Genomic DNA, 25,990 nt, shown 5'->3' on the forward strand with positions numbered 1-25,990 from the left:
CGCAGAATATTGAGTCAGATGCCACACTCACTTCTGCAGACACCAGAGACTGTCCTATAACTTGTTTGTTCACTCCTCTGCAGTTTTGATGACAATAAATAGAAGGCTAACGTTAATGATCTGCTTTACTTGCATCTCTCAACCTGGTGTTACTAACCTACCTAGACTATGAAAGTAAGTTAATTAAGGCCTACTTGGTTTACCGACTGTGGTGTCAAATTATAATTAACTAATTCGTACTCAGAAGAATTGTGACAAAGCAACAGGATACTGCAGAAGGTGTAGCTTTAATCCAATACAGAGCATATGTTCGCGAAGCCAGCTACAAGCATCATGTCTTACACACCTTATATACCTCTTTTCAGTAGCATCACTTGTTTTTACCAACTCAGAATAGAACAGAGCTCCTATGTCCTTCTTACCTCTTTTGGTAATACATATGTGCCTAGGTATTTATTCTATTTCTACAAAGGACCTTTGACCCTGGCTGAACAACTGCTGGGGATGTTCAAAATCTCCTATGCATTCATATCCTGATAGGTAAACATCTGGGCCCCTAGCTTGTGCTATATTTACCCCTGCTCTTTTCACCAAACAGAGGTCAAACATTAGCCCAATGTATAGAACATCTTTTAGCACAACTACAGAATATCTTATCAGGAAACTTTACAAAAAGTCACCACACGACATTTGAGTAGGCTACAGTATGCAACCCATTTGGCAAACGTTTAGGTCTGTCCTTTTAGCTTGTGTCATGTTTGCTAGCTTGTGGGCTCAGTTTTTGTAGTGCTACCAAAATCATAGAAATTAATAACATTTCAAGACATTTACCTCTTCTGTGATCCAAGAATGATTTCATTCACAGTTATTTTTTTTACATTTATTTAAACTAATGACATAGACAACATTCCGAATTCCATCCACATATCGTAATCCACATATCGTAATGCACTATGCAAAAAGTTCCACTCGTAGCCGAACACAGTGAGATGCAAGCCTTCCAATCCACTTAGAAATGTAATTACGCTACTCTCGCGTCCTTAAAGTGGCAGGCAGTCAATTAGACTTACACACCACCAATGTAGCCTAATAACATTAAAGAAAAGTGTAGTCTAATAGTTTATCTAGTAGTCTAATATGAAATTACTAGATACTTAGTTGGCTATTAGTAATTATGCAAGTCACAGAATATGAATTATTAAAAATATATGAACTTAATATGAATTACAACATATATGAATGTATTAAACCATGACATGATGCCATCTCTTTAGGGGGCTGTCTTTTTTGGACAGTTCTACGAAAGGTTACTGCTTTGTGAATTACCCCAGTCAAAGTATTTACACAAATAAAGTAGGCCTACTTTGATTTTCTGTAACCCTAACTGTTTACCTTTACTTATCCTTTTTAATAAGCATCAAGATGATCAGTGTGATTTTGGTCTTAGCCTACTAACCTTAATTGCCCTCAATTAAAAAATAATAATAAAAAAAATTGCAACTATTTTTGCAATTTTCACTTCCTCCCGCAATTTCTTCGCAACAAACAGCTAAAAGCACCGCAACTTCCATCACAATTTTTTAGAAAAGTTGTCGCGAAATTAGGCATTTTAGATCGCAACAATCTCAAAAAATCCTCACGAAATCCTGGAGGGACTGTTTAAGTGCATCGACGAGGTTCTGTAAATAACTGTCTGTGATAGCGATAGCATAGGCTAGTTTTATAAATAACGACTTTATAGTCTTTTGTGCATGTCAACACTATTGCACATTATGGACTCGGTGCCTAGGTGACCAGGTGAGTGTGATGTGCCGGTGTGGGCAGGTTGCCTAGGTAACCAGGTGAGTGTGATGTGCTGCTCACCTTTCCGGATGGGTGGGGGCAGGTTGGCTACTTTCTCTTCCTTGGGACACTGGGGCCTTGTCCTCTTGAGACGGAGCCGCCGTAGAATCCACTCTTTTGTTGTTTCCGTGACAACAGAGTTCTTCTGAGCTGAGCAGGAGCAGCACCAGGATGACGGGTCATCGGCGGGGGCGGGGCCAGCAGAGGGCCAATCCCGTCGCAGTAGATCTGTGAACATTCCTCATGCTGAAAATGCAATGACACCATCTTGCTGCTGTGTTCAAGTTCAAGTTTATTGTCATGTACTCATAAAAAGCATTTATCAGTGATTACATTTCTTATGCTCAAGAGCCAGCTCAACTTTAAAGAATACATTAAATTGTAGTAATTAAAAAGGTATATTAACACTGTGAGTGCCAAAACTGCAATATTGCGGTTTTTGTTCCCATGCGTTACATTACTAAAATAGACACTCTAACACACCTTATGTGCGATTTCTTTCTGGTTACATTAGACTGGCATGAAAATAAATCCCAGCGAACGGTCGAACTCGGTACACATGTGTTATTAACCCTTTGGTTCATTTTGCGCCGGAATTGTCCTTTAATATGGGGTATTAATATTAAGAGTGGGGTAAGTGTGATGGGGAGACCAACACTCACTGTTCTCCTGCAGGAAGCGCATAGCGTCCTTATAACCATTCTGACACATCTCTGCCAAGACCTGCAACACACACACACACACACAACGTTCTTATAACCATTGTGACACATCTCTGCTAACACCTGCAACACACACACACGGCGTCCTTATAACCATTCTGACTAGGGCTGTCAAAATAACTGATTAATTTTGATTAATCAAAACGCAGGAAGCGCATAGCGTCCTTATAACCATTCTGACACATCTCTGCCAAGACCTGCAACACACACACACACACACATGGCATCCTTATAACCATTCTGACACATCTCTGCTAACACCTGCAACACACACACACACACACACAGCATCTTTATAACCATTCTAACACATCTCTGCTAACACCTGCAACACACACACACGGCGTCCTTATAACCATTCTGACTAGGGCTGTCAAAATAACTGATTAATTTTGATTAATTAATTTGAGAAAAAATAACTGATTAAAAAAAAATAACGCAGATTAATCGATTCTGTATGACCTTTGACCCCGAGCCATTCTAGTTAGTAACCATTACAGTAAAATGAAGGAGAGATAAGAAAATGCCTAGATTATTAATTGGAACATTTACTTTTAAAAAACGGCCTGATGGTGACAAAAATAAAGTGTTGATTAAAATAAAGTCCTCTGCAATGTCTGCAGCAAGGAATTTGCATATCACCGGAGTTTGTCAACTCTAAAGTCGCACATCAATGTAAAGAAATAGTGTTGACATTGAGGGGAGTGTTCATTTATTTTTATTGTGTCCCCTAGGTTATATCTGTGGACTGAAATGCCTTGTATGTGAAAAAAACTTCTTCCCGAAGCACTTTTGAATTTATTTCCTTAGCATATTAGGTCATATCATAGATTATTATGGCCATTATTTGAACAGTGAAAATAATAATAAAAGAGTGTTTGAACTTTAATGTCACTAATGCTGATAATTCAATGATTCATTTGAATTTAAATATTTAAAATACTTCCTCAGCAAAAATTATATATGCGATTAATTTAGATTAATTAATCACAGAGTATGTAACTAATTAGATTTTTTTTTTTAATCGATTGACAGCCCTAATTCTGACACATCTCTGCTAACACCTGCAACCCAACGCACTGTCAAACAGAGGCAACACACACACACACACACACACACACACACACACACACACACACATGGCGTCCTTATAACCATTCTGACACATCTCTGCTAACATCTGCAACACAATGCACTGTCAAACAGAGGCAACACACACACACACACACACCTCTGACAAGACCTGCAACACAACGCAATTAAAAATTCACAGACGACATATGTTGACATTCATGGCAAAATTCAAACGGGACCAGAAAAATTATTATTTTCTCATATTCACTTGCATTAACAATAACGAGGTCCAGTGGGGTTAGCGGAAGGGGCTGGACTGGCTCTATAAAGTCTAAGTCTATTTACCTTTTTTACAGAACCACTGTCATTAACTCAGGTGTGCATATCATTATGTGTGCATATCATTAACTCATGTGTGCATATCATTAACTCATGTGTGCATATTAGGGGTGTAATGGTTCATGTATTCATATTGAACCGAAACGGTACGGGCGTCACGGTTCGGTGCATGAATTTACACGGAGAATACACGGTATAAAAATACATAAAACTCGTGTGCGCATTAATTAATGTCATGAGCAATTACTATTAAGTAGCGAGAGTTACGGGAGTCCTTTAGCGACACCTAACGCTAATCTGTAGCCTCGCCTTAGCTCTAAAGCTCTGATTGGCGCCTATGTTTTTTTTGTCAGGTCGTCGGTCGAGTCCGTCAGTCATTAGCAGCACTAAGGTTAGATCCACAAGAGTTAGAGGATCCGCTGGTCTCTTTAATATCGCAAGTTTGAGAACTTCAGTTACAGTAACGTTAGTACAGGCGAAAGAGTGGTGGATAAGATGAAACTGTGTGTCGGCGTGGTTAGGTATGTGAGTGGAAAAAATGCTACACATATTCAAAGCCATCACCCAGATGATGTAGGCTACCAATCACTGAAACGAGGGGAAAAAACTTCCCCTGCGCTTCAGCAGCCTTTGGATACACATACAAATAGGGCCAAAACCTATGGCTTAAATTAAATTATTTCGTAATGACAGAAAGCTATGTAAATCGCGTGGTAATTACCTTTATGTTGGGGTCACTTGTAACTTTTCACATGAGGAGCTGGTAGTGTTAAGTGCATAGACAGTAAAATAAAGTGACAACGCTAACCAGGCTAATAAACAAACCATGCTACGGTGAGTTAACGTCAAAGGGCAAAGTCACATGACTTCTAGTTGTAGTCTGTTTATGAAATGAAAGGAGCAATTTCGTTTTTTTTAAAAAGGCAAAATAGTGTGATATTTTCACAGTTAGTAGGCTAGATTATTACTTTACACACAATAAAAAAAATATTGAGGCAAATTGTAGACCCTTCCACATACAACTAAACACATGCAGATGTTGAAGGTCTTGCTTAAGTGGATTTTTAAAAATCATTTTTCTATGTAATTTGCACTTTCAGAAATAAGAGATGCTGTAGGCCTATTTTCAGTTTTATAGCTGATTATCTTATTTTGTTTTAGTCTGGGTACTTATTGTACTGTTTAGCCTACATCTTACACACTTCAGGCTGTTGCAGATAGCTCAGGGAAGAGACTGTATGACACTAGGTGGTACAGCCTGAGACATGTACAAAAAAAAATGCTTTCTGCATTTTTGTTTTGCTTTTCCCTCCATTGTACCGAAGTCGTACCGAACCGTGATGTCCGAACCGAGGTATGAACCGAACCGTGACTTCTGTGTACCGTTACACCCCTAGTGCATATCATTATGTGTGCATATCATTAACTCATGTGTGCATATCATTATGTGTGCATATCAATTATGTGTGCATATCATTAACTCATGTGTGCATGTCATTAACTTGTGTGTGCATATAATTAACTCATGTGTGCATATCATTTACTCGTATGTGCATATCATTAACTCATGTGTGCATATCATTATGTGTGCATATCATTAACTCATGTGTGCATATCATTAACTCGTGTGTGCATATCATTAACTCATGTGTGCATATCATTAACTCGTGTGTGCATGTGTGCATATCATTAACTCATGTGTGCATATCATTAACTCGTGTGTGCATGTGTGCATATCATTATGTGTGCATATCATTAACTCATGTGTGCATGTCATTAACTCGTGTGTGCATATCATTAACTCGTGTGTGCATATCATTAACTCATGTGTGCATATCATTAACTCGTGTGTGCATGTGTGCATATCATTAACTCATGTGTGCATATCATTAACTTTCGTGTGTGCATGTGTGCATATCATTATGTGTGCATATCATTAACTCATGTGTGCATGTCATTAACTCGTGTGTGCATATCATTAACTCGTGTGTGCATATCATTAACTCATGTGTACATATCATTAACTCATTAAAACTGGTGGAAATGTGGGCTGGTTCACTAGATAGCACCAATGTTCAAAAAATTCTGAATGCTCATGAACGCATTCTCTGTTGGTTGAGAACCTGCTGTGGAACCCTGCTGTGGGTTCCAGGTGAGAACATACTGTGGGTTCTGGGGGGAACAGGGCCCTGCTGAGGCGGAACATGTTGTCCAGGTTCATCTGGATGCTGGTGTTGGTGAGGCGCAGCTCATGGAAACTGGTGGAGCTGTCTCTGGGGCAGATGTCGCTCTCGCCAGAGAAGGGAGAGATGCTGATGGTTTTCTTTTGCCCTGCCTGGGGCAAGTTATCACTAATGCCCCCATCCACATACCGCTGCACAGAGGGAAAGAGAGAGAAATTTGTGTGTGAGAGATAGTTAAGGAGATTCTTGATCCCTTACACACTATAACCAATAAGTAAACACTCATGGTGGGAACAACGCATGGTTCATCTCAAAACATAGGATATAAGCTTTTGGCAACACTGATAGTTGTGTGATTATCTCAGTGTTCTTGCAAAGGCTCATGGGAACTCAATGAAATGGTGACACTTGGACACCATTGGTGACACTCTGCTTTCCTGGTTAAGTGCTTCGCATTGATCTTACATGATTCTGTTGGATAAATTCATTGCTGTGGCAAAATAATATTATGGTTTGATAAATGGGACAGCCCTGACTTTTCCCTTTTTTCAGTGCAGGCATAACATGTCATAGGCTATACAGATCATTGTAAGATACAATTTCTATTTTCTTTTGAGAATGTGACCCAGTTGGAACTAGGGCTGGGATAAACGATTATTTTTTAAACGATTAATCTAGCGATTATTTTTTCGATGCATCGATTAATCTAACGATTCATTTTTTCAGTCCGATTCGATTCGATTTAGTACAGTACGCTGTGTTTGGAAAATAGGGCCCCGCTGGATATTTTGCTAATATAGAGTCTAAGGAACAAGATTTTTTTTTAATTTCCACGATCCATCTTTCACCAGTGTTTTTTTTTTCTGTATGTTTTAAAATAAGCGATTATATCTAGTCTGAAAAGTGATTTTCACATTTTCTTCTAATTTTTTGACAATTAATTCCACTTTTTGCACACAAACCCCCAGGTAATGTAGAAAGGTTGTTGGTTCTAAAACAATATCTATAGTTTTCAAACTTTGAGTGTCTGAAAAGTGTAAAAACACCTCCACCCTTGTTGCCTATGTCAAAAACTTAATTTCTCAATCTTTGCTTTTCTTGATGCTTTCCTTGACCTGCCATGTCATTCTATTGTCTACCTTAAGAGAAATTTGTCTTGGAAATATTCTTATAATAGTACAGGCAACACAGTACACCACTAGGTGCCATAGGCATGGGTTGTTGAGTAACAGTAGGCAAAATTAACAAACAAAAGAATATAAGTTACAAACAAACAGACACGGATGGCCCTCTCACAGCCTGAACTAATACAAAAAAACAAATAACTCAAACAAACATTGCTCAAACACTAAGTCATGTGCATTTGCTCTCTTTAAAAGCAACAGTTTATCCACAGCCAACAGAGAGAAGCAATGAAGTCTTAGAATTAAGAATAAAGCCATGTTCTTGCAACAACAACAACCACAAACACCCATGCGCCAAAAATTTTAAATGACCGGCATTGTTCTCCCAGAGAAGAAGCTACGATATGATCACCACCCGGGTGGGGTCAAGGCTTTTCTCAAAATGAGCGCCAGTGCTGCAGGTCAGCCTTTCCCATACACACACCTGGCTTTAAAGTTCACTGTCCTGGTAGCATACCTATCTACTGCCAAGACCTGAAGGGGATGAGGAGAATATTTACCACACTGGCAGAGAACTCATGTGAAACAGACTGTGGGAGGTGGAAGGGGTTTGAATGCTGTCTGGCAGTATTATGAGTGGAATGTCTTAAGGGGGCCCTCTTCCCCATACAACCCGATCTTATAGTGTGTGCCAATTCCATCAAGACACTCCACAATTTCATACTTGGTAGACACCCATGTATCCTGGATTTTGTGGCGACCGTGAAAATGGTTCTTGCAAAAGAGCTTACATGTACATTATATTTAGCAGACACTTCTTGACCAAAGTCACTTACATACTGTATGTCAGCTGTATTACAAGGGATCACATTTTCCCCGGAGCAACTTGGGGTTAAGTGCCTTGCTCAAGGGCATAACAGTGAAAGCCGAGAATTGAACCGACAACTTTCAGGCTACTGCACACTAGCCCAGCTCCTTAACCACTACACTACCACTGCCCACTAGAAAAAGACTAGAGTGCCAGGTGGTAATATGGGTACAGTGTCAGGACCGCACACTGCAATCTCCCAGAAGAACTAAATTTATTGAGTTCAAAACATAACGTCTAGAAGATAAGTGGTGGTTCTAGTCTTTGTTATGATGTAGGTGTCACACAGGTGCTTTAACAGCTCCCCCTCAAAGCTGCACCCCTGATCAGAGTGGATTCTCCTTGGCACGCCATACAAATAGAATCATCTCTCAGTTAGAATCTTAGCTACGGTGGAAGCTCTCTGATCAGGGGTGAGAAAGGCCTGGGTAAACTTTGAGAAAACATTTGTGATTCCCAGAACATTCGCTTGTCCTATGCTAGCCCAATCCAAGAGAGTAAAGTCAATGGAGATTATCTACAAAGGCTTAGTGGCTAACATATTTCCTAAAAAGGTTCTGGCTTGGATTGTCTTGCTTTAGCAACCACACAGTGCTCACACTCAGAACACCACTTTTGCACCTCATGCCACATCTGGGGCCAGTAGCACCTCTGTCATATCAAATCTGTGGTCCTGTCCACCCCCAGATGGCCTTGGTTGTTGTGTAGGCTAGTGAGCACTTGATTTCATAACACCTTTGGCAGTAAAAGCTGCAGCACTGGATCCCTGGAAGGAGGAGCCTGGATCGCTCGGTGCAAGGTCCCATCCATTTCCTGTATCTGGGACCACTGCTTTATCAACTGCGGACTTCCCTTGGTTCACTCCACTTGTCTTAACGGGTATGTGGTCGTCCCTGTCACCAAAACCACAGGTATCTGGAAATACAGGGAACAGTCCCTTGCAGGACTTTCAGGTCTCTTTTGGTTCGACCAGGGATGGTGTCCACCATACAAGATTCTGTCATCCAAGAGTCTTGGATGTTGGCATCAGATCAGCTCGAGATGTTGTAAAATAGAGGGCAAGTTGAGAAACCCAGCAAGGTTCCAGAGCGCCCAGTTTCGCTGACTGCAGGTATTGGAGGGGATTGTTGTCAGTGTACACGGTAACCATGTTGCCCAGGAGATACCTGCCATTTTTGTTCTGTGATTGCCCATTGACTGCAAGGAGTTTGAGTTTCATGGCACTATAATTTGACATGTTCCTCTCGCTTGGCCGCAAGCCCTGGCTAGCAAAGGCTATTGGTCGCTGTAACCCATCCTTCTCCTGTGACAGAACTGCCCCCAATCCTGCATGGCTTGCATCCGTCTCTAAGATAAAGGGACGACTGAAATCGGCATAACCTAGGACTGGCGCTTGAACAAGCCATTCTTTTAAGGCTCTGAATCCAGAAAAAGTTCTGAAGGCAAACCTGAACGTGATTACATTCAATGTTAACTATCCAATATTCAGATGTCTGTAATTGAAATGTATGCAAATTAGTGCATAATTAATGAGATATTGTTAAATTACATCCCTAAACATATTTTTAGAAAACTTGTAATGCAAAAAAATATTGTCTCTACATAAATAATCAACTAGTAAAGTTTCATAAGGATATCAAGGAGTTAAATGTTTTACCCTATTCACCCGTTCTATGTTGCCTATGGAGGCCAGTTTTAGGCCGCAAATGCTAATTAGCAGGTTTAAAACTAAAAAAATCAGCTAAGTAAATATGATATTCAGAATCAGCACCCAAATGAGGCAGAATACCCTCTTTACAAGGATACAAGGATACAAGGAAGTTTATTGTCACATGCATATAGTTACTGGAAGTGCAGTAGAAGAGGGGTTTAGTAGATTAAGTGGCAAGGGCTGCATAAGAAAGGTGGGGGGGAGGATTGGGATTGGGCGGGGGCACCAACAAAGGAGCACCCAAGAGCAACAGGGGCAAGGAAAACTCCCTTACCAAGGAAGAAACCTTGGCAGATCCACGGCTCAAGGGGCTAACCCAACAGCCAGGGTCTTGGTGTGTGTGTTGGGGGGATGACAGGGAGATGGGATAGTGTGCTGTGTATGTGGGGAGAGGACAGTGTGCAATATGCGTGTTGGAGAAGCTTCCTCATGAGACAATGTGCTGTGGGGGGGCAGTGTACTGCAAGTATGGTGAAGGGACTTACTATTGTAAGCAGAGTACTGTATGTAACGATGTATGTAAGTGATGACAGTGAAGATGTGTGTGTGGGGTGGAGGGGAGTGGAGCAGTGACTGTGTGTGTGTGTGTGTAGTGTGTGTGTGTGGGTAGGTGGGGGCAGTGTGCTGTAAGTATGTAGAGGGTGTGTGTTGGAGAAGATCCTGAAGACAATGTGCTGTGTATGTAGGGAGGGGGCAGTGTGCAGCAAGTATGTAGAGGAGGCTTACTGTAGCAAGCAGTGTGCTGTATGTATGTGAGGTGATGACAGTGATGATGTAAGTGTGTGTTTTTTGTGTGTGTGTTGGGGATGGGGGTGGGGGTGGGGTGGGGGGCAGAAAGGCTAGGCAATCAAGGACATGGGTAGATGGAGGAGAAATAAAAAATAATAAATAAAAAGTTCTATGGAGATGTGCAAAAGTTTTACCAGTGTTTTCTCACATTTGACCCCCAAGTGATAGTAGTCCCAGTCTTAATTATGCATTATATAAATGATGTCATCTCTGTGTGAAAATGGATCATGAAAATTTGAAGACAAAAAAAATATTGTTCCTTAGACTCTATACTAGCAAAATATGCACACAAAAAAAAAAAAAATTTTTACAAGAAAATCCAGCGGAATTACACAAGACACCGTACTAATTATCAATTATCTCTCCATTAATTCACTAATAGCAACTTATACATGTTTATTTACATATCTGAATGAAAAACATGAATTCTTTAACATTGCAATATACTGTATGTTTATTGCTCTTAAGATTCCAAAATAAAAGACTATACAAGTGCAAAGTAATGCATTCTTAGTCAGAGGTAGCATTCAATAAAGTTCAGTAGTGCATGTCTAATTGAGTGGCTGTCATTTTAAGATGTTCGTGTGGGAATCCTTGCAATTAACATTAACACAGTTAAAAGGCTGCTGATGTGTGGATGCAATTCATAACGTAGTTAGTTCAAATAACGGTTCGTACTTCTCTTTTGGACAAGCACTTTTCCAATTACATCGGGATTTTGCAAACATTCAGAGTCAATAAAATGAGCCCTGCATGAGTAACGAATACAAGCAGCTGCAAGTAAGCATGCTAAACTTGACATCCAAACAGTATTCTAACGTTAGCTTTGAGATACTGTTTGGTTGCATACTGTAACTTAACTTTAGTCTCCTCAATGTACTATGTTGTGATAAGACCTTAGCAGAGTTTACTTTAACTTTAATGCAGCAGTTTTGAACAAATTTGCGCAGCATGGTCACGATGCTAAGCGGATTTAATAGCAATTTAGCCCACTGTGTTCTATGCAGTGCTTCTATGTGGCAACAACAATCCTTAAACAATCGTGAATATTTTGTTAAATGCACATGCAGAGGAGGGGTCTCATTACGAGAGAGAGCGGGGCGGGGCAAGGAAAGGCTGCGTGAGTAAAAAGTGCAGCTCAATGAAAGGATTTTATCTTATCTTTAATTTAAATAGCAGGCCTACAACATAGAACATCAATGCGTGGTGGCCGGTTTTGATTTCTTGCTGCCCAGCCACAGATTAGTCAACGTATGGAAAACACTGAAGGTGTAAAATTAAAAATATTTAGCAGCACACGTTATGCTCATATATGTTATGCGTTACACGTTATGCTTGACAAATCGACGCTCATATTTTGCGTCGACGTATTTTTTGCGTCGACGTCATCGATTACGTCCACGCGTTGTCCCAGCCCTAGTTGGGACCCATGAAGCCCACCATAATAATCAAACCCACTCTGAGCCCATGAAGCCCACCATAATAATCAAACCCACTCTGAGCCCATGAAGCCCACCATAATAATCAAACCTACTCTGAGCCCAGCTGAACCCACTCTGAGCGCATGCCCAGCTGAGGCCCATCTAAGCCAAGTGCAGCCCATGTGGGCCCCGTGTGGGCCCCATGTGGGTGTGTTAAGCAGGGCTTGGTTTTGATGCTCCTCTGAAATGGAGTCATTTCTCTACTGCTACTTTCTACTCTCCTGTCCCCCCAATATGCTTGTGTGTGTGTGTCTGTGGTGTGTGTGTGTCCAATATGCTTGTGTGTGTGTGTGTCCAATATGCTTGTGTGTGTGTGTGTGGTGTGTCTCCAATATGCTTATGTGTGTGTGTGTGTGTGTAAAATATGCTTATGTGTGTGTGTGTGTATGTGTGTGTGTGTGTGTCCAATACGCTTATGTGTGTGTGTGTGTGTGTCCAATATGCTTGTGTGTGTGTGTGTGTGTGTGTGTGTATGTGTGTCTCCAATATGCTTATGTGTGTGTGTGTGTGTCAAATATGCTTGTGTGTGTGTGTGTGTGTGTGTGTGTGTGTGTGTGTGTGTGTATGTGTCCAATATGCTTATGTGTGTGTGTGTGTCCAATATGCTTGTGTGTGTGTGTGTGTGTCCAATATGCTTATGTGTGTATATGTGTGTGTTCCTCCATGATATATGCTTATGTGTGTGTGTGTGTGTATGTGTATGTGTGTGTTCCTTCATGCTATATGCTTGTGTGTGTGTGTGTGTGTGTGTGTATATATGTGTGTGTTCCTCCATGCTACAGTATATGCTTATGTGTGTGTGTGTGTGTGTGTGTGTGTGTGTGTATGTGTGTGTTCCTCCATGCTATATGCTTATGTGTGTGTGTGTGTGTTCCTCCATGCTATATGATTATGTGTGTGTGTGTGTGTGTTCCTCCATGCTATATGCTTGTGTGTGTGTGTGTGTTCCTCCATGCTATATGCTTATGTGTGTGTGTGTGTGTGTGTGTGTGTGTATGTGTTCCTGTGTGTGTGTGTGTGTGTGTGTGTGTGTGTGTGTGTGTGTGTGTGTTCCTCCATGCTATATATGTGTGTGTGGGGGGAGGTGGGGGGGCACTGAATGGAGATTGTATGGAGATTTGTGTGTGTATGTTTATTGTGTCTGTGTGTTCAACATGAGTTTGCATTTATGTGACCTACACCTGTGTGTGTGTGTGTGTGTGTGTGTGTGTGTGTGTGTGTGTGTGTGTGTGCCCTATAGGAGTCCTTATCTAAACCTATATGGCCCGAGGGAGTACATGTGACTCAGAGTCTGATCCTGTACGATTCTAAGAACAGAATGTCCTAACCGACGCTTCAGGGCAGCAAGCACAGGAGGTGGAGCAGAGTGTGTGTGTGAGAGAGAGAGACAGATGTGTGATGTGATGGACCTCTTATTATGAGTGCAGCTACTCACCACACCACGGAAGCTGGGCGGAAACAATCCACAGTAGACAGGGATAAAACAGCTACATATGAGGGCCTAGGAGAGACAGACAGACAGCTACATATGAGGGCATGAGACAGACAGACAGACAGTTACATATGAGGGCCTAGGAGAGACAGACAGACAGCTACATATGAGGGCCTAGGAGAGACAGACAGACAGCTTCATATGAGGGCCTGAGAGAGACATACTAGGCCTACTCTGTATGTCGCTGCTCGTTGACATCTTATCATCATGTATGATCGCTAAAGTTTGATTCTTTTTAATGTCGCAATTGGTTGGGCAGCCGTAACCCACTGGTTAGCACTCTGGACTTGTAACCGGAGGGTTGCCGGTTCGAGCCCCGACCAGTGTGCCGCGGCTGAAGTGCCCTTGAGCAAGGCACCTAACCCCTCACTGCTCCCCGGAGCCGCCCGTTGTAGCAGGCAGCTCACTCGCGCCGGGATTAGTGTGTGCTTCACCTCACTGTGTGTTCACTGTGTGCTGTTTGTGTTTCACTAATTCACCGATTGGGTTAAATGCAGACCAAATTTCCCTCACGGGATCAAAAAAGTATATATATGGTTAACTCTATTCAATTGCACTTGTGGTTCAGCTGTGGGCAATTAGTGTTGTAGAGGGGGCGGGGCCGGACGGTGATGAGCGCTGTTTACGTAACGAAGTGACAGCTTAGTAAATTCCCCGCAATATGGCAAAGCACAGCGTTCGCTTTCTGCACATAGAAAAATGTGGTGTTAGTGCTTTCTCCGGCCCAGACTAAGTGTGTGTGTGTGTGTGTGTGTGTGTGTGTGTGTGTGTGTGTGTGTGTGTGTGTGTGTGTGTGTGTGTGTGTGTGTGTGTGTGGGACACTATGTGTGTGTGTGTGTGTTAGTGTGTGGGACACTATGTGTGTGTTAGTGTGTGGGACACTATGTGAGTGTGTGAGAGAGTGTGTGTGTTTGCAGCCCACACCTGGATAAGCTCCTCTTTGGAATTAAAGTCAGACACAAGGATGTTCTTTCCGTCCGACACGCGTGTGAGAGACACACACAGCCGGCCAGACGCGCGTGTGTGTGCGTCGTCAGGGAGGTTCCGCTGCAGGCCGGAGCGGATGACCTTCACCACGTTGAAGGACGGATGCAGCGGCCCCAGGTTACGACTCCTGGCCTCCTGAGCCAAACTAATCACCTCCTCACAGCACTTAGCTACAGACACAACACAACACACACACAGCACTTAACCACAGACCCAGCAATACACAGCACAGACACAACACTTAACCACAGACCCAGCTATACACAGCAGAGTACACAGCACTTAGCCACAGATACACACATAGAGCTCTTAGCTATAGACACAACAGAACACAGGCATAGCACATAGCCACAGACCCAGCTCTACACAGCACAGCACACACACACACACACACACAGAGCTCTTAGCTATAGACACAGCAGAACACAGGCATAGCACATAGCCACAGACCCAGCTCTACACAGTACACACACACACACATACATAGAGCTCTTAGCTACAGACACAGCATAGCACATAGCCACAGACACAGCTGAATACAGAAACAACACACACACAGCACTTAGCCACAGACACAACACACACACACACAGACACAGCACACACACAGTACTCAGCTACACACACAGACACAACACACAAACACAGACACTCAGCACAGACACAGCACTTGGTTACAAACACAATTAAAGCGACAACATTTAGTTACAGTCAAGGCCAGTGATCCAAAGGCTCATTTTCTATGCAAACACATGACACAAGTCAATTCAGATAAACACAGAAACTGGGAGACAGACAACTCCAGCAGAAGTCTAACTGTAAGAACATCAAACACTTTCCGTCAATGGAGAAAACTGAAGTGAGTAGCAAAGAACTGGACTGACAGCAAACATTAACACATTTACGACTAGCCTACATATATGCCACCCAATTTAGTAAAAGTCATCAAAACCCTTTATCCTGCAGAAGACTACATAACCAAGTATCAAACGTTAAACTCTGATAATATGTTCACACTCATTCAAAATTAATGAATAGGTGGTCAGGTTTTAAATCATTCTAATCTAATCATTTCTAATCAAAGTAGATAATCCAATCAGAAAAGTCTCAAAGTTCCCAAAGCAAATCTCCTCACAGGTTATGCAACAGACATCAGCAGGCGATAACGGAGGCACAGGTTACCAATAGAAGCACGGCTCGCGAGCACAGCTGCGGTCAGCGCTCCCGCGGAGGCTCCATAGAGTCTGACAGAGCCGTGGACAAGCTCCGGGGCTTGTTCCAGGAGACAGCTGGCCACCCCTATGTGGTAGACCCCCAGAAACCCACAACCCGCGAAAGACAAGTTCCAGTCGTCTTTACACGCGAACATGATTGATCACAGCCAACAAAGAGAAAAAAATAGGATAGGCCTATATTTCTCCTTAGCTTGGCCACTCTATGATATAGGCTAGGCACATATATTCAGCTCTTGAAGGTGTCTCTGACTTTTTTTAAATGAGAACATGAATAGCAAAGTAAAACAATACAGGTCGATAAGCTCCGCGACATACCGCCGTTCTCCCCTCCCCTCCAGACGTCTGGCCAATGAAATGGTTATATTGCTGTTCGGCTCACCACCATCCCCGCCCCTTAGCAATGCCGAAACCGCGGAGTATTCTGCTCCGGGCACAAGTTTCAGCAAACACATTAAAGAGCAATGCCGAGTCACATGGCCGAGGACGCCGTCTGCATGCCTTGAGCATGAAACCTGATAAGGCGATGGTAGAACAAGGATAGGCTAACGAGGCTAAGCGGTTATAGCTCTCTCAGCGTCATAATTTACCTCTATTCACACCATTACATAATTTTCACAGACTGGTTTCTGATGGCTATAGTCTACAACTATTTATGCAGGCTATTGGCGTATTTCATGTCAATAGTTGGATTTGAGCGAAATTTGAGGTCCATGTTTAACTGTAAGATTGCCCAAAACGCCCGTGAGATTGTCAGTCAGTACTGACAGTCAGTACTGTCCGTAACGGCCGTGAGACCGTCAGTAGCGTGTGATCCTTCGTGGGAGCCGCCCGTGCGTGCGTGAGCGCTGGTGCTGATGCTGACTGTCAGATGCGCGCGTCACCTACATCCTCATGACATCATTTCTTCCCACGATGATTGGCTGAAACTCAAAGCGCGTGCATGTCCATTGCATATTTGTCAAACATTGTGGGCTGCGGAAAATATAGCGTTTCTCTCCGAAAAAACAAAACAAAACAGCATTATTTTTGCTCAATAGTTTCGTTTTCAGCATGGCAGAGAGTGAAGTGGACACGCCTAGCACACCCATAGAGTACGAGAGCAAGTACTTCGAGCATCATGGAGTTCGCCTACCTCCCTTCTGCAGAGGGAAAATGGAGGAGATCGCCAACTTCTCTCTCAGAAGTAGCGACATATGGATCGTCACTTATCCAAAGTCAGGTAGGCCGAAAAGCGTTTATCCGGTTCCTCGCGCAGGGCCGAATCCGAACGCGTTCTGTGGTATCATGTCGGTCGCTGGGTCTCTCAAGTTCACCTGAAGAGACCAATCAAACACCATCCCCATTAACTGTAGGCCTATTACTGTTTGGTTGGGTCCTTATTTTGTGTTACAGCCCGTTAAAAACACTGTCCTAACTGTCGACATCATTCGCGATTGGGTCGTAATTCGCCTTTTCCTATTTTGGTCCACTGGGTGTAGCCATTGACTAATAATGAAAAGATAGCCCAGATGCCAAATCTGAATGAGATTACGTAACGCCATCATCAATGCGTTTACATTTGCATCCAGTTCTGTCCGACTTCCTCAGAGGATGCTCACACAACAAGAACAGACCAGACCAAGACTTTAGGCTAAGCTACGCCACCTACTTCTAGTGAACGACGTGCTTGTCTATAATGAGATAATTCTTAATGAATGACATCTTTGGCCATTAGGCCTTAACAGTGTACACGCACATACACTGTGCTGTATTTGTGTTCTTAATAAATAAGATCATTCCAATTTATCCTCTGCTGTGCTTGAGGCCGAGAGCGGAGGTAATGACGTTGGACTACAGTCTGTAATCAACATTAATCAGTCTACAGGCAGAGTACGCCACATTGTAGGCTCTACTTACTGTAGGCATAGTCAAATAATTAGATTGCAAAAGTGTAATGTAAGTAAAGTAATACAAATGTAACTGTTTTCTCGCTGATTGACAGGCAACAATGCATGTGGTGTTTTTTAGATTCATAATAATAATAGTGCGAGGGCAGACCGCGAGCTTTTGCTGTCGAACATAAACATTGAAGGAGTCGTCACCGAGCGCACTCAGTCGTCATGTGTCCGGTTTGCCCGTGGGGCGTTTACCTCCATTAAGACAGAAGCAGTTAGTGCACGGCCATTAAGACGCTCGAGCTGCCGCAATGCTGCTGTTGTTGCTGCTGCCACGTGGTGCGCTCTGTTGACAACCTCTGATGCCACGCGAGGAGAGGATAGTGTTTACAACTCACTTTGGTTCACGTCTTTACCAGGAGGGAAGGGGACATTCCGCCGCTTATAAAAACTGTAATGAAAAGTGATAGTAATAGAAAATATGATCGCAGCTGTGTGTGTGTGTGTGTGTGTGTGTGTGTGCCCGCATGTGTTTGTTTATGGTACAAGCGTGTTCGTTTGTAGACAGTAGGCCTACACAGTTGAACACCTGGGAGTGGGAGGCACCCAGTAGCTTAAAAGAAACACAGAACACAAAAATAAAAAACACTCCCAAGTCCCAACTCTATAATGATGAAAAATACAAAGATGATAGATTTCCTACAGGGAACAGACTGTGATGTAGTATGCACAAGTAGAAGTAATGCACATGTACATGTCCATGGAGGAGATGCAGAGTGAACAGTCCAAAGTGATTACCAGTGTAGAATATAATAAAGTGAACAGTCTAAAGTGATTACCAGTGTAAGAATATAATACTGTACACTGTAAACCACAACAGGTTCAATGAACTCAAAATATTTGATAAAACTGATTACCTCAAAATATTAAGCTATGTTAAAATATATTTTAAGTAATTACTACCTAAAATCAGATGTGTTATTCTACACATGAACTCGAGCATTGAGAACATTGTTTGTGTACACAGAGTTTGCTGAAAAGAAGTGAGTTGTTCTCAACTCTGTACACAAACAATGTTTTCAATACTCAAGTTCATGTGTAGAGACCCTCAAGCAAAGTTTCATGCCGTGTCGAGCCTTCTTAGTGTTTTAAAAATAGCGATTTTGCGCTCCCATTCAAAAGGCCATTTGAACCGAGAACGACAATACGGTCAATCTTAAAAGTGCCACTTCAGTCCTAACTAGACTGCATTTCCGGCGGGAACTGCGAAAGTGTGCGGTCACCAACGTGAGCAGACAGTGACATACGCTATGCTGAACCTGGCTTGATCCAAGCATTCTAACAGTGCCTTTCAGTGTTGGAGCAGTGGCAATACCTCAAAAGCTCTATTCAACTATTGCCTTGTGGGGTGAATGCGGTTCGTTGGCTTTTACCTGTGGCCTGCCTTCGAATTTAGCTTCTAAGACTAAAATCAAATCAATAAAATAAAACAACAGCAGTGATTGGCTGCAAAAATAAATAATGTCACGCGTCTTGCACCTCTCAAACTGGGCTATCAGGTAACCTAGAGAGAAATATGACTGCTTGTGTTCAGAGAAATGTTATGACTGCTTAAAATGCTGCTTGTTTGTCAGGATATTTTTTCACTGATTTATTTTAGAAATATGAGCTATGAGTGTGAATGTTATATATTCCATCCCCTAATTCTGTTTTACTGGTTTATTTGACAAATAATCTATATGGATTTGCTCTATAAAGACCTTATGTCTGTTTGGGATTGTTTTGAGAGCCTATTGATGTATCTCAGAATAAAGGAATGTCCACAACATTAGTGATGGGGTTTTTTTTTGTGTGTAAATGTATTTTACTTAACTCATTGAATGTAGCTGGATACTCATGAACGCATGTCTCTAATAGCCACAATAGGAGTAATTTTAGCAACACCATTATTTTGTGTGGCCCATAAGCGACCAGTGGATCATGAAAATGTGCCAAAATTCACATTCCTTGCTTGTTGTTGGTACATTAATCCCATTCAGATTGACACTTATCTGAGATGTAAGAGTTCAGTATAGGTTTAAGGTCTGGGGCAGGGATTTGACATTCTGTGACTTCTTCATTGAGGGCTTGCTTAGCAGCACTGTCCGCTTTCTCATTTCCCCTCAGACCAACATGGCCTGGGACCCAGCAAAAAACTACACTCAAGTTCTGGTTCTTTAGACGTTCTAGTTGATCAAGCTCAGCTTTGGTTGTACTTTTTGCGTGACATTAAAGCCTACTGGAAAGATTTTTAATTAAATCCCTCTCACCCATAGTTTTCTATTTATTTACAAATGTACATAGGCCTACTGTAATTACATTTATACATAGTTATTCTACTGATCTTTATACTATTCATCCTGCACATAAACTTATTCTTACTACTCTTTAATGTTGTTTCTGTACTACAATGACACTGTTTCCACACTGCACATAGCTGTATGTTATGTACATATCTGTTATATATTTGTCATATTGAATATCCATATTTATTCTGTTTTATTATATTCTGTTAATACACTGCATATATCTATATTATTATTTCTACTATTATAATGTTACTACTACATACATTATTCTACTTATTGTATGAGATAACTGCTAATACACTGCACATATTTATATTTAATTCATATTACTCTAAACCACCTTCTGTAAATCAACTGTATACTACTGTCTACATTGCACTATATTTCTTGACCTGTCTCTGTATATTTCATCACCTTTCTATACTTTGCATCACATTGTATGCATACTGTAGCTACATGAATCACAACCAAGATCCTTGGTTGCTATGAAGGCCAGTCGTTCTAAATGGATGGTTGCTATGGCCAAAGGCCAGTTATCTCTGCCATTGTCAAGCGGGCATATCCTAACTTTATCCTATTTTAAACATCTCTATTTTACTTAGCCTACTTCCATACAGTGACTCCTATTAAGAAGTGGCCACTTCATTTCAGCTTACCGTGATTCACGAGCAACATTATTAAATTAATCTGTCACCATATGCCTATGCCAACGTTTGCAAAGAGGAGAATCTTTTAATTTGATTCACAATGAAACGTTACATTTAATGTACATGTAAACAATGAGTAGGCTAGTTTTGGTTGTTGTTGGTGGTGTTACTGCATCCCTTATTATTATGTTATGTTATGCCTACAATGCAAAATTGTTCCTCGCGGATTGTTAGGACGATTTCAAAACATCGCGACGTGAAATGCCACAACAAAACATTGTTTGTGAATCGGTCTTATTAGGAGTCCTCGCTTAAGCGGTCACAGACTCAGGCGCTACTTTTAGGGCTAAAATGCTTCCTGAATTACTCTTAGGAAAAAAAAAAAATAGGAGTCCTAAAGTTACGAAAGTGACGGTTACGAGTACAAGCATCTCATATCAAATGACCATGGCATTACGCTAAGCAACATAAATCTCATAACGTTACAGCAACATCTCCTCCCTATGACCTAGCTAGCTAGCTTCTAGCCACACAAGAAATGAAAGATGTTAAAATCTCTGCTTAGCATTCTAATAACAGAAGGGGCACATTTATGTGGACCACTACAACATGACTCATTATGACTGTAACGTTAACTGTATAAAACACTTACTTTCATAAAGGAAGCACACCATCCAGCACATACACATGGAAACTGATATTTTAGGTACTTGGCCACGAACTCAAAATGTGTCTCTCTGAAGCTATGTTCTAGAATCTTTGCTCTGAAGTCTGTCCCCGTTGCTAAGCAACAAATAAACGAAATGATAGACTTTCAGTATTAAATGTGTGCGTGTGCTTCCGAATGGATGTGTGTGGTTTGCAATTAGAATAAACAAGAAATAACATTTCCAATAATTTCCCATGATAAATTACATAATATTTGCACCTTCCTTACTTGTGAATCTCACACCGTATAGGCTACATTAGTGAAATGTAATACAACGTTGCCACTTAGCGTTCAGATGTCGTTCTAGGCTATTTAACATTAACGTGACATTGCTTGTTTATTCTTTCGTCAACTCCATGCTTTTAGGAAAACAATCTTTTTATCATTCCCTCTTCAATGAGCGATTACCAGCTCGTTTTTGTAACAGAGATAGCTGTTTATTGTCCCTAGGTTTACAGAAACACCTATTCATATTAATACAGGAAATCAAGTTAACGCTGCCGACCACTGTTTGTCTATTACATGGCCCAGAATGCCTTGCATGTCTTTACAACAAAACAACCCAGTAAAACCTCATTTCCCGTAAATATATGAATTTGCATACTTGTAACATTTTTAATAATACTCTCCCATCATGACATTTAACAATAAGGAAAAATTTTATTTGAATACCGTCAATGTGAAAACAACTCTATTATGTAAGCAATATATAGCTACTGTTCTCCTTGCTATTTCAGTTCGTAAGTCCATACTATCCCATGGCAGAGCAAGGATTTCATGATTGGGCAAGGCTGCCTAGAGACATTGTGGCTCCCCAGAGAGATTGTGCATACTTGAAGGCATTGTGATAGCAGTACAACTGCAAATGTGAAAGGTGATAGTTACCAAAAATGGATGGGTGGTTTGCCAAATGATGGAAACTTTTTGAATATTTCTTTTTTTTTTTAGCTTATGCACCCTCACATTGGAGTCCCCAGTTCATACAGTGGGCAGTGCTTCGACTTGGCCAGCTTCACTTGCGGTCCGCGCGTGGGATCACGCGGTATCACGCGACTTTAATTTGTATTTTTCCAGTGAGACGCTGCAACAACCCAAACAACCGGTAGATGGCTCAAGTGAGCAGGGTGTCTCGTAAAAAGAAATGGAGCCTGGAAAACCCTACACAGACTGCACTACAGACTTTAGCAGACTGGTTTAGAAATAATGTAATAGCCAGAAATATGCCTACCCACACACACACACTACACACACACACACACAGTCACTGCTCCACTCCCGCCCACACACACATCTTCACTGTCATCACTCACATACATTACATACAGTACTCTGCTTGCAATAGTAAGTCCCTGACCCCCAACACACACACACTTACATCATCACTGTCATCACTTCACATACATACAGCACACTGCTTGCTACAGTAAGCCTCCTCTACATACTTGCTGCCCACTGCCCCCCCCCCCCCCACATACACAGCACATTGTCTTCAGGATCTTCTCCAACACACATCCTCTACATACTTACAGCACACTGCCCCCACCTACCCACTACACACACACACACACACACACACACACAGTCACTGCTCCACTCCCTCCCGCCCCACACACACATCTTCACTGTCATCACTCACATACATTACATACAGTACTCTGCTTGCAATAGTAAGTCCCTGCCCCCTACATACACAGCACATTATTTCATCAGGAAGCTTCTCCAACACACATCCCCAACATACTTACAGCACACTGCCCCCCATACACAGCACATTGTCTCATGAGGAAGCTTCTCCAACACACATATTGCACACTGTCCTCTCCCCACATACACAGCACACTATCCCATCTCCCCTGTCATCCCCCCAACACACACACCAAGACCCTGGCAGTTGGGTTAGCCCTTGAGCCGTGGATCTGCCCAAGGTTTCTTCCTTGGTAAGGAGTTTTTCCTTGCCCTGTTGCTCTTGGGTGCTCCCTTGTTGGTGCCCCCACCCAATCCCAATCCTCCCCACTTTTTTATGCAGCCCTTGCCACTTAATCTACCCCCATTAATGCACAAATAGGCTGACACCAGACATAATTTCACTGCATTTCTTACTTCCAGTAACTATATGCATGTGACAATAAACTTCCTTGTATCCTTGTATGCCTGCCCTGCCCTAATAAAGAAATATTTGGTTAACTGCAGTGAATCCCGTTTGCAGCCAGAGAGACGCAGGACAAATTAAACATTCTGGTTTTCTCCGAGTGCAACGATGATAGACAGACATCATTTGGACAACATATAGAGTATTAACCTCCGTTGCTCAGCCAAATGCCTTCCTGTTACGCCCTGTTATCACGGAGTTACAGGCTTATAAACCATTTTTGATGGTCACAAGTTTACTTCATTAGGGACTGTTCGTTATTTATTTAAGGGGCTACCGGAGGAGTTTTGGGAGCATTAGTCCAAAAAAGACGGACCCTCCCTCGCCAGCAATTCATTTTTCTATGACCCTCCAAAGTGATTATGAAAAAATCACTGTCAACTTTTTCCGGTTTATCGCCACTGTATTTTAACGTTTTCACATATTTGGCCATAAGCCGTTTATCATAGGCTATCACGAAAACCAAACTACAAAGGCTTAACACTTTAACAGGGGAATTAATTGGGCATGAATCATGCTGAACGCTATTTCGCTACCTTAGAATAATGGGTTCTATCTATGTTTTGAGTAGGTACAACCGGACGATTGAAACGGGGACTAATGAAACATTCCGGTTTTCTCCGAGAAAACGATGATAGACAGTCATCATTTGGACAAAACATGGAGCATATTAACCTCCGTTTGCTCAGCCAAATGCCTTCCTGTTACGCCCTGGTATCACGGAGTTACAAGTTTATAAACCATTTTGATGGTCACAAGTTTACTTCATTAGCGGTTTATTTTTTGGATTATTAAAGAGTGTTTTTCATGTTTGACTTCGTGCTTATTCAGTAGAGCATTTAGTGCTCTCCCCAATCCCAGACGTTCACATTGCATGTTTGTTTGTAATGGATGCAACCACGAGATAGGCTATGCGTTTGACAATGAGCAGAACCAAGACATATAGCCCAGCAGCAATCTAGGGACTGGTCGGTATTTATTGAAGGGGCCACCGGAGAAATTTTGAGTGCTTCAGTTGGAAGTTGCATGACCCTCTCTTGCCTGCTAGAAATTGTTCAATGACCCTCCGACAGAATTGTTAAAAAAGACATGACCCTCCCCTGCCAATTGTCGCTGTCTTCCGCCCGCGCCACAGCCACACACTTTGTGATAACGTTCTTAAATCAATCTTTCCCGTGAGCTTGCATGCTACCAGTCCTTCCTTTTCAAATGTGTTGCGCCTGTTTGCACAATTTCACAAATAATCATATGTGATTAATAGTATGACAAATAATCCCTGTGCACGGGGGACCGAAACAATGCATGCCAACTTTTTCGTGTTTATCACGATTTTAACTTTCCCCGCTGTCTTGCCGCTTTTAATGTTTTCCCATAGAATATCCCATATTTTAATACTCTCATAACAGCCCTGCCATCGGGCCTGTCTCTGTGTTGCCCTGTTGCTACCCCCTTGCCCTTCCAACTAAAACAGATGTCTTCAAATCATCGTTTTCCTTGCTTGAAGGCTTAACTTACAGTGATGTTAACCTATTTAAGTTTAACGGCGATTGTCGAGAGCACGATTCATTGGGCTTGCATGTTCGGCCTTATAATGCGTGCGCACCTGAGGCTACTCAGCTGCAAGAGAAATAATTTCCCCTGTTTGTATGTTCACTGCAAGTTGGCCTACCATAACTTACCAACTCTGCACTGTAGACTGGCTATTTATATTTTTCTGTGAAATAAGCAAATGTATTTGTTCAACTTTATGAAGCAGAATTACGATAGGCATAATACATTTGACAAAGGACAGATGTATGTTGCTAGTGACAAAATATTAACTTTCAGTGTTTTACAATGTCTTTGTCATGGGGAAGTGTTTTTCCCCATGCATTTATTCTAGGTTACTGTCAGTGACTGCCGTGGAGAGAAGCGGGTTCTGTGTTTCGTTCATGTCAGTGACTGACGCGAGAGAAGGTGGGTCTGTGTTGTGTTATGCGTATGCTAATTTATTTTCATTGGGCATACCGTGCCTTGCCGTCCACAGCTCTTCAGTTCTGACAAAGCCAAAATGACTCCTTTTGAAACAATGAGTGCAGGAAGCGTGTTTGTATGGTTATATTGCTTGACGGGGGGGGGATCCCAAGCAGCTTTCAGCCATAAGGCTACTTTGAGAACATTTCAATTCACCCCACACTAATATTCAAAATGTTGAAAACTATTTCGGCATAGCCTATAAAGCAGTTTAATTAAATGGAATGTTAGTTGTAAACAAACGAGCTACTTGGTGAGGCTTGGCCTCACAGATGCTTCGTGCCTTAGATGGCAGGAAAAATCTTCACGATAGGCCTATTAACTAACCACCCGATTCACGTTGGCTGGGGGGAAGGGGGGCCATCAGACAATTGTGCCCAGTTAATCCGGCCCTGCCCCCAAA

General features: G+C 42.0%; 2 protein-coding genes across 9 annotated transcripts in view; one reads left to right on the plus strand and one right to left on the minus strand.

Moving 5' to 3' along the window:
• pnpla3 (patatin-like phospholipase domain containing 3) overlaps window positions 1-16,145 on the minus strand; it is a 47,547-nt gene extending 31,402 nt beyond the window's left edge. For 3 of the 8 annotated variants that reach the window (XR_007196278.1, XR_007196277.1, XM_048267531.1), the window contains exons 1-6: window positions 15,795-16,145; window positions 14,550-14,782; window positions 13,569-13,634; window positions 6,142-6,351; window positions 2,505-2,565; window positions 1,864-2,070 (exon numbers count right to left, since the gene is read on the minus strand). Coding sequence is in view for 5 of the 8 variants with exons in the window: in XM_048267531.1 (XP_048123488.1) it covers window positions 1,864-2,070; window positions 2,505-2,565; window positions 6,142-6,351; window positions 13,569-13,634; window positions 14,550-14,782; window positions 15,795-15,981 (964 nt within the window). In the remaining 3 variants the exon portion in view is untranslated. The remainder of the gene's footprint in view (window positions 1-1,863; window positions 2,071-2,504; window positions 2,566-6,141; window positions 6,352-13,568; window positions 13,635-14,549; window positions 14,783-15,794) is intronic. The other 5 variants (XR_007196279.1, XM_048267530.1, XM_048267527.1 and 2 more) reach the window with 4 other exon arrangements.
• Window positions 16,146-16,768: 623 nt separating this feature from the next.
• The window catches only part of sult4a1 (sulfotransferase family 4A, member 1), a 46,952-nt gene continuing 37,730 nt past the window's right edge, over window positions 16,769-25,990 (plus strand). Inside the window, exon 1 of the mRNA XM_048267534.1 lies at window positions 16,769-17,066. Coding sequence (XP_048123491.1) covers window positions 16,898-17,066 — 169 coding nt within the window. The 5' untranslated portion in view covers window positions 16,769-16,897. The remainder of the gene's footprint in view (window positions 17,067-25,990) is intronic.

This window comes from Alosa alosa, chromosome 17 (genome assembly GCF_017589495.1).
Source record: "Alosa alosa isolate M-15738 ecotype Scorff River chromosome 17, AALO_Geno_1.1, whole genome shotgun sequence".
Taxonomy (NCBI): Eukaryota; Metazoa; Chordata; class Actinopteri; order Clupeiformes; family Clupeidae; genus Alosa; species Alosa alosa.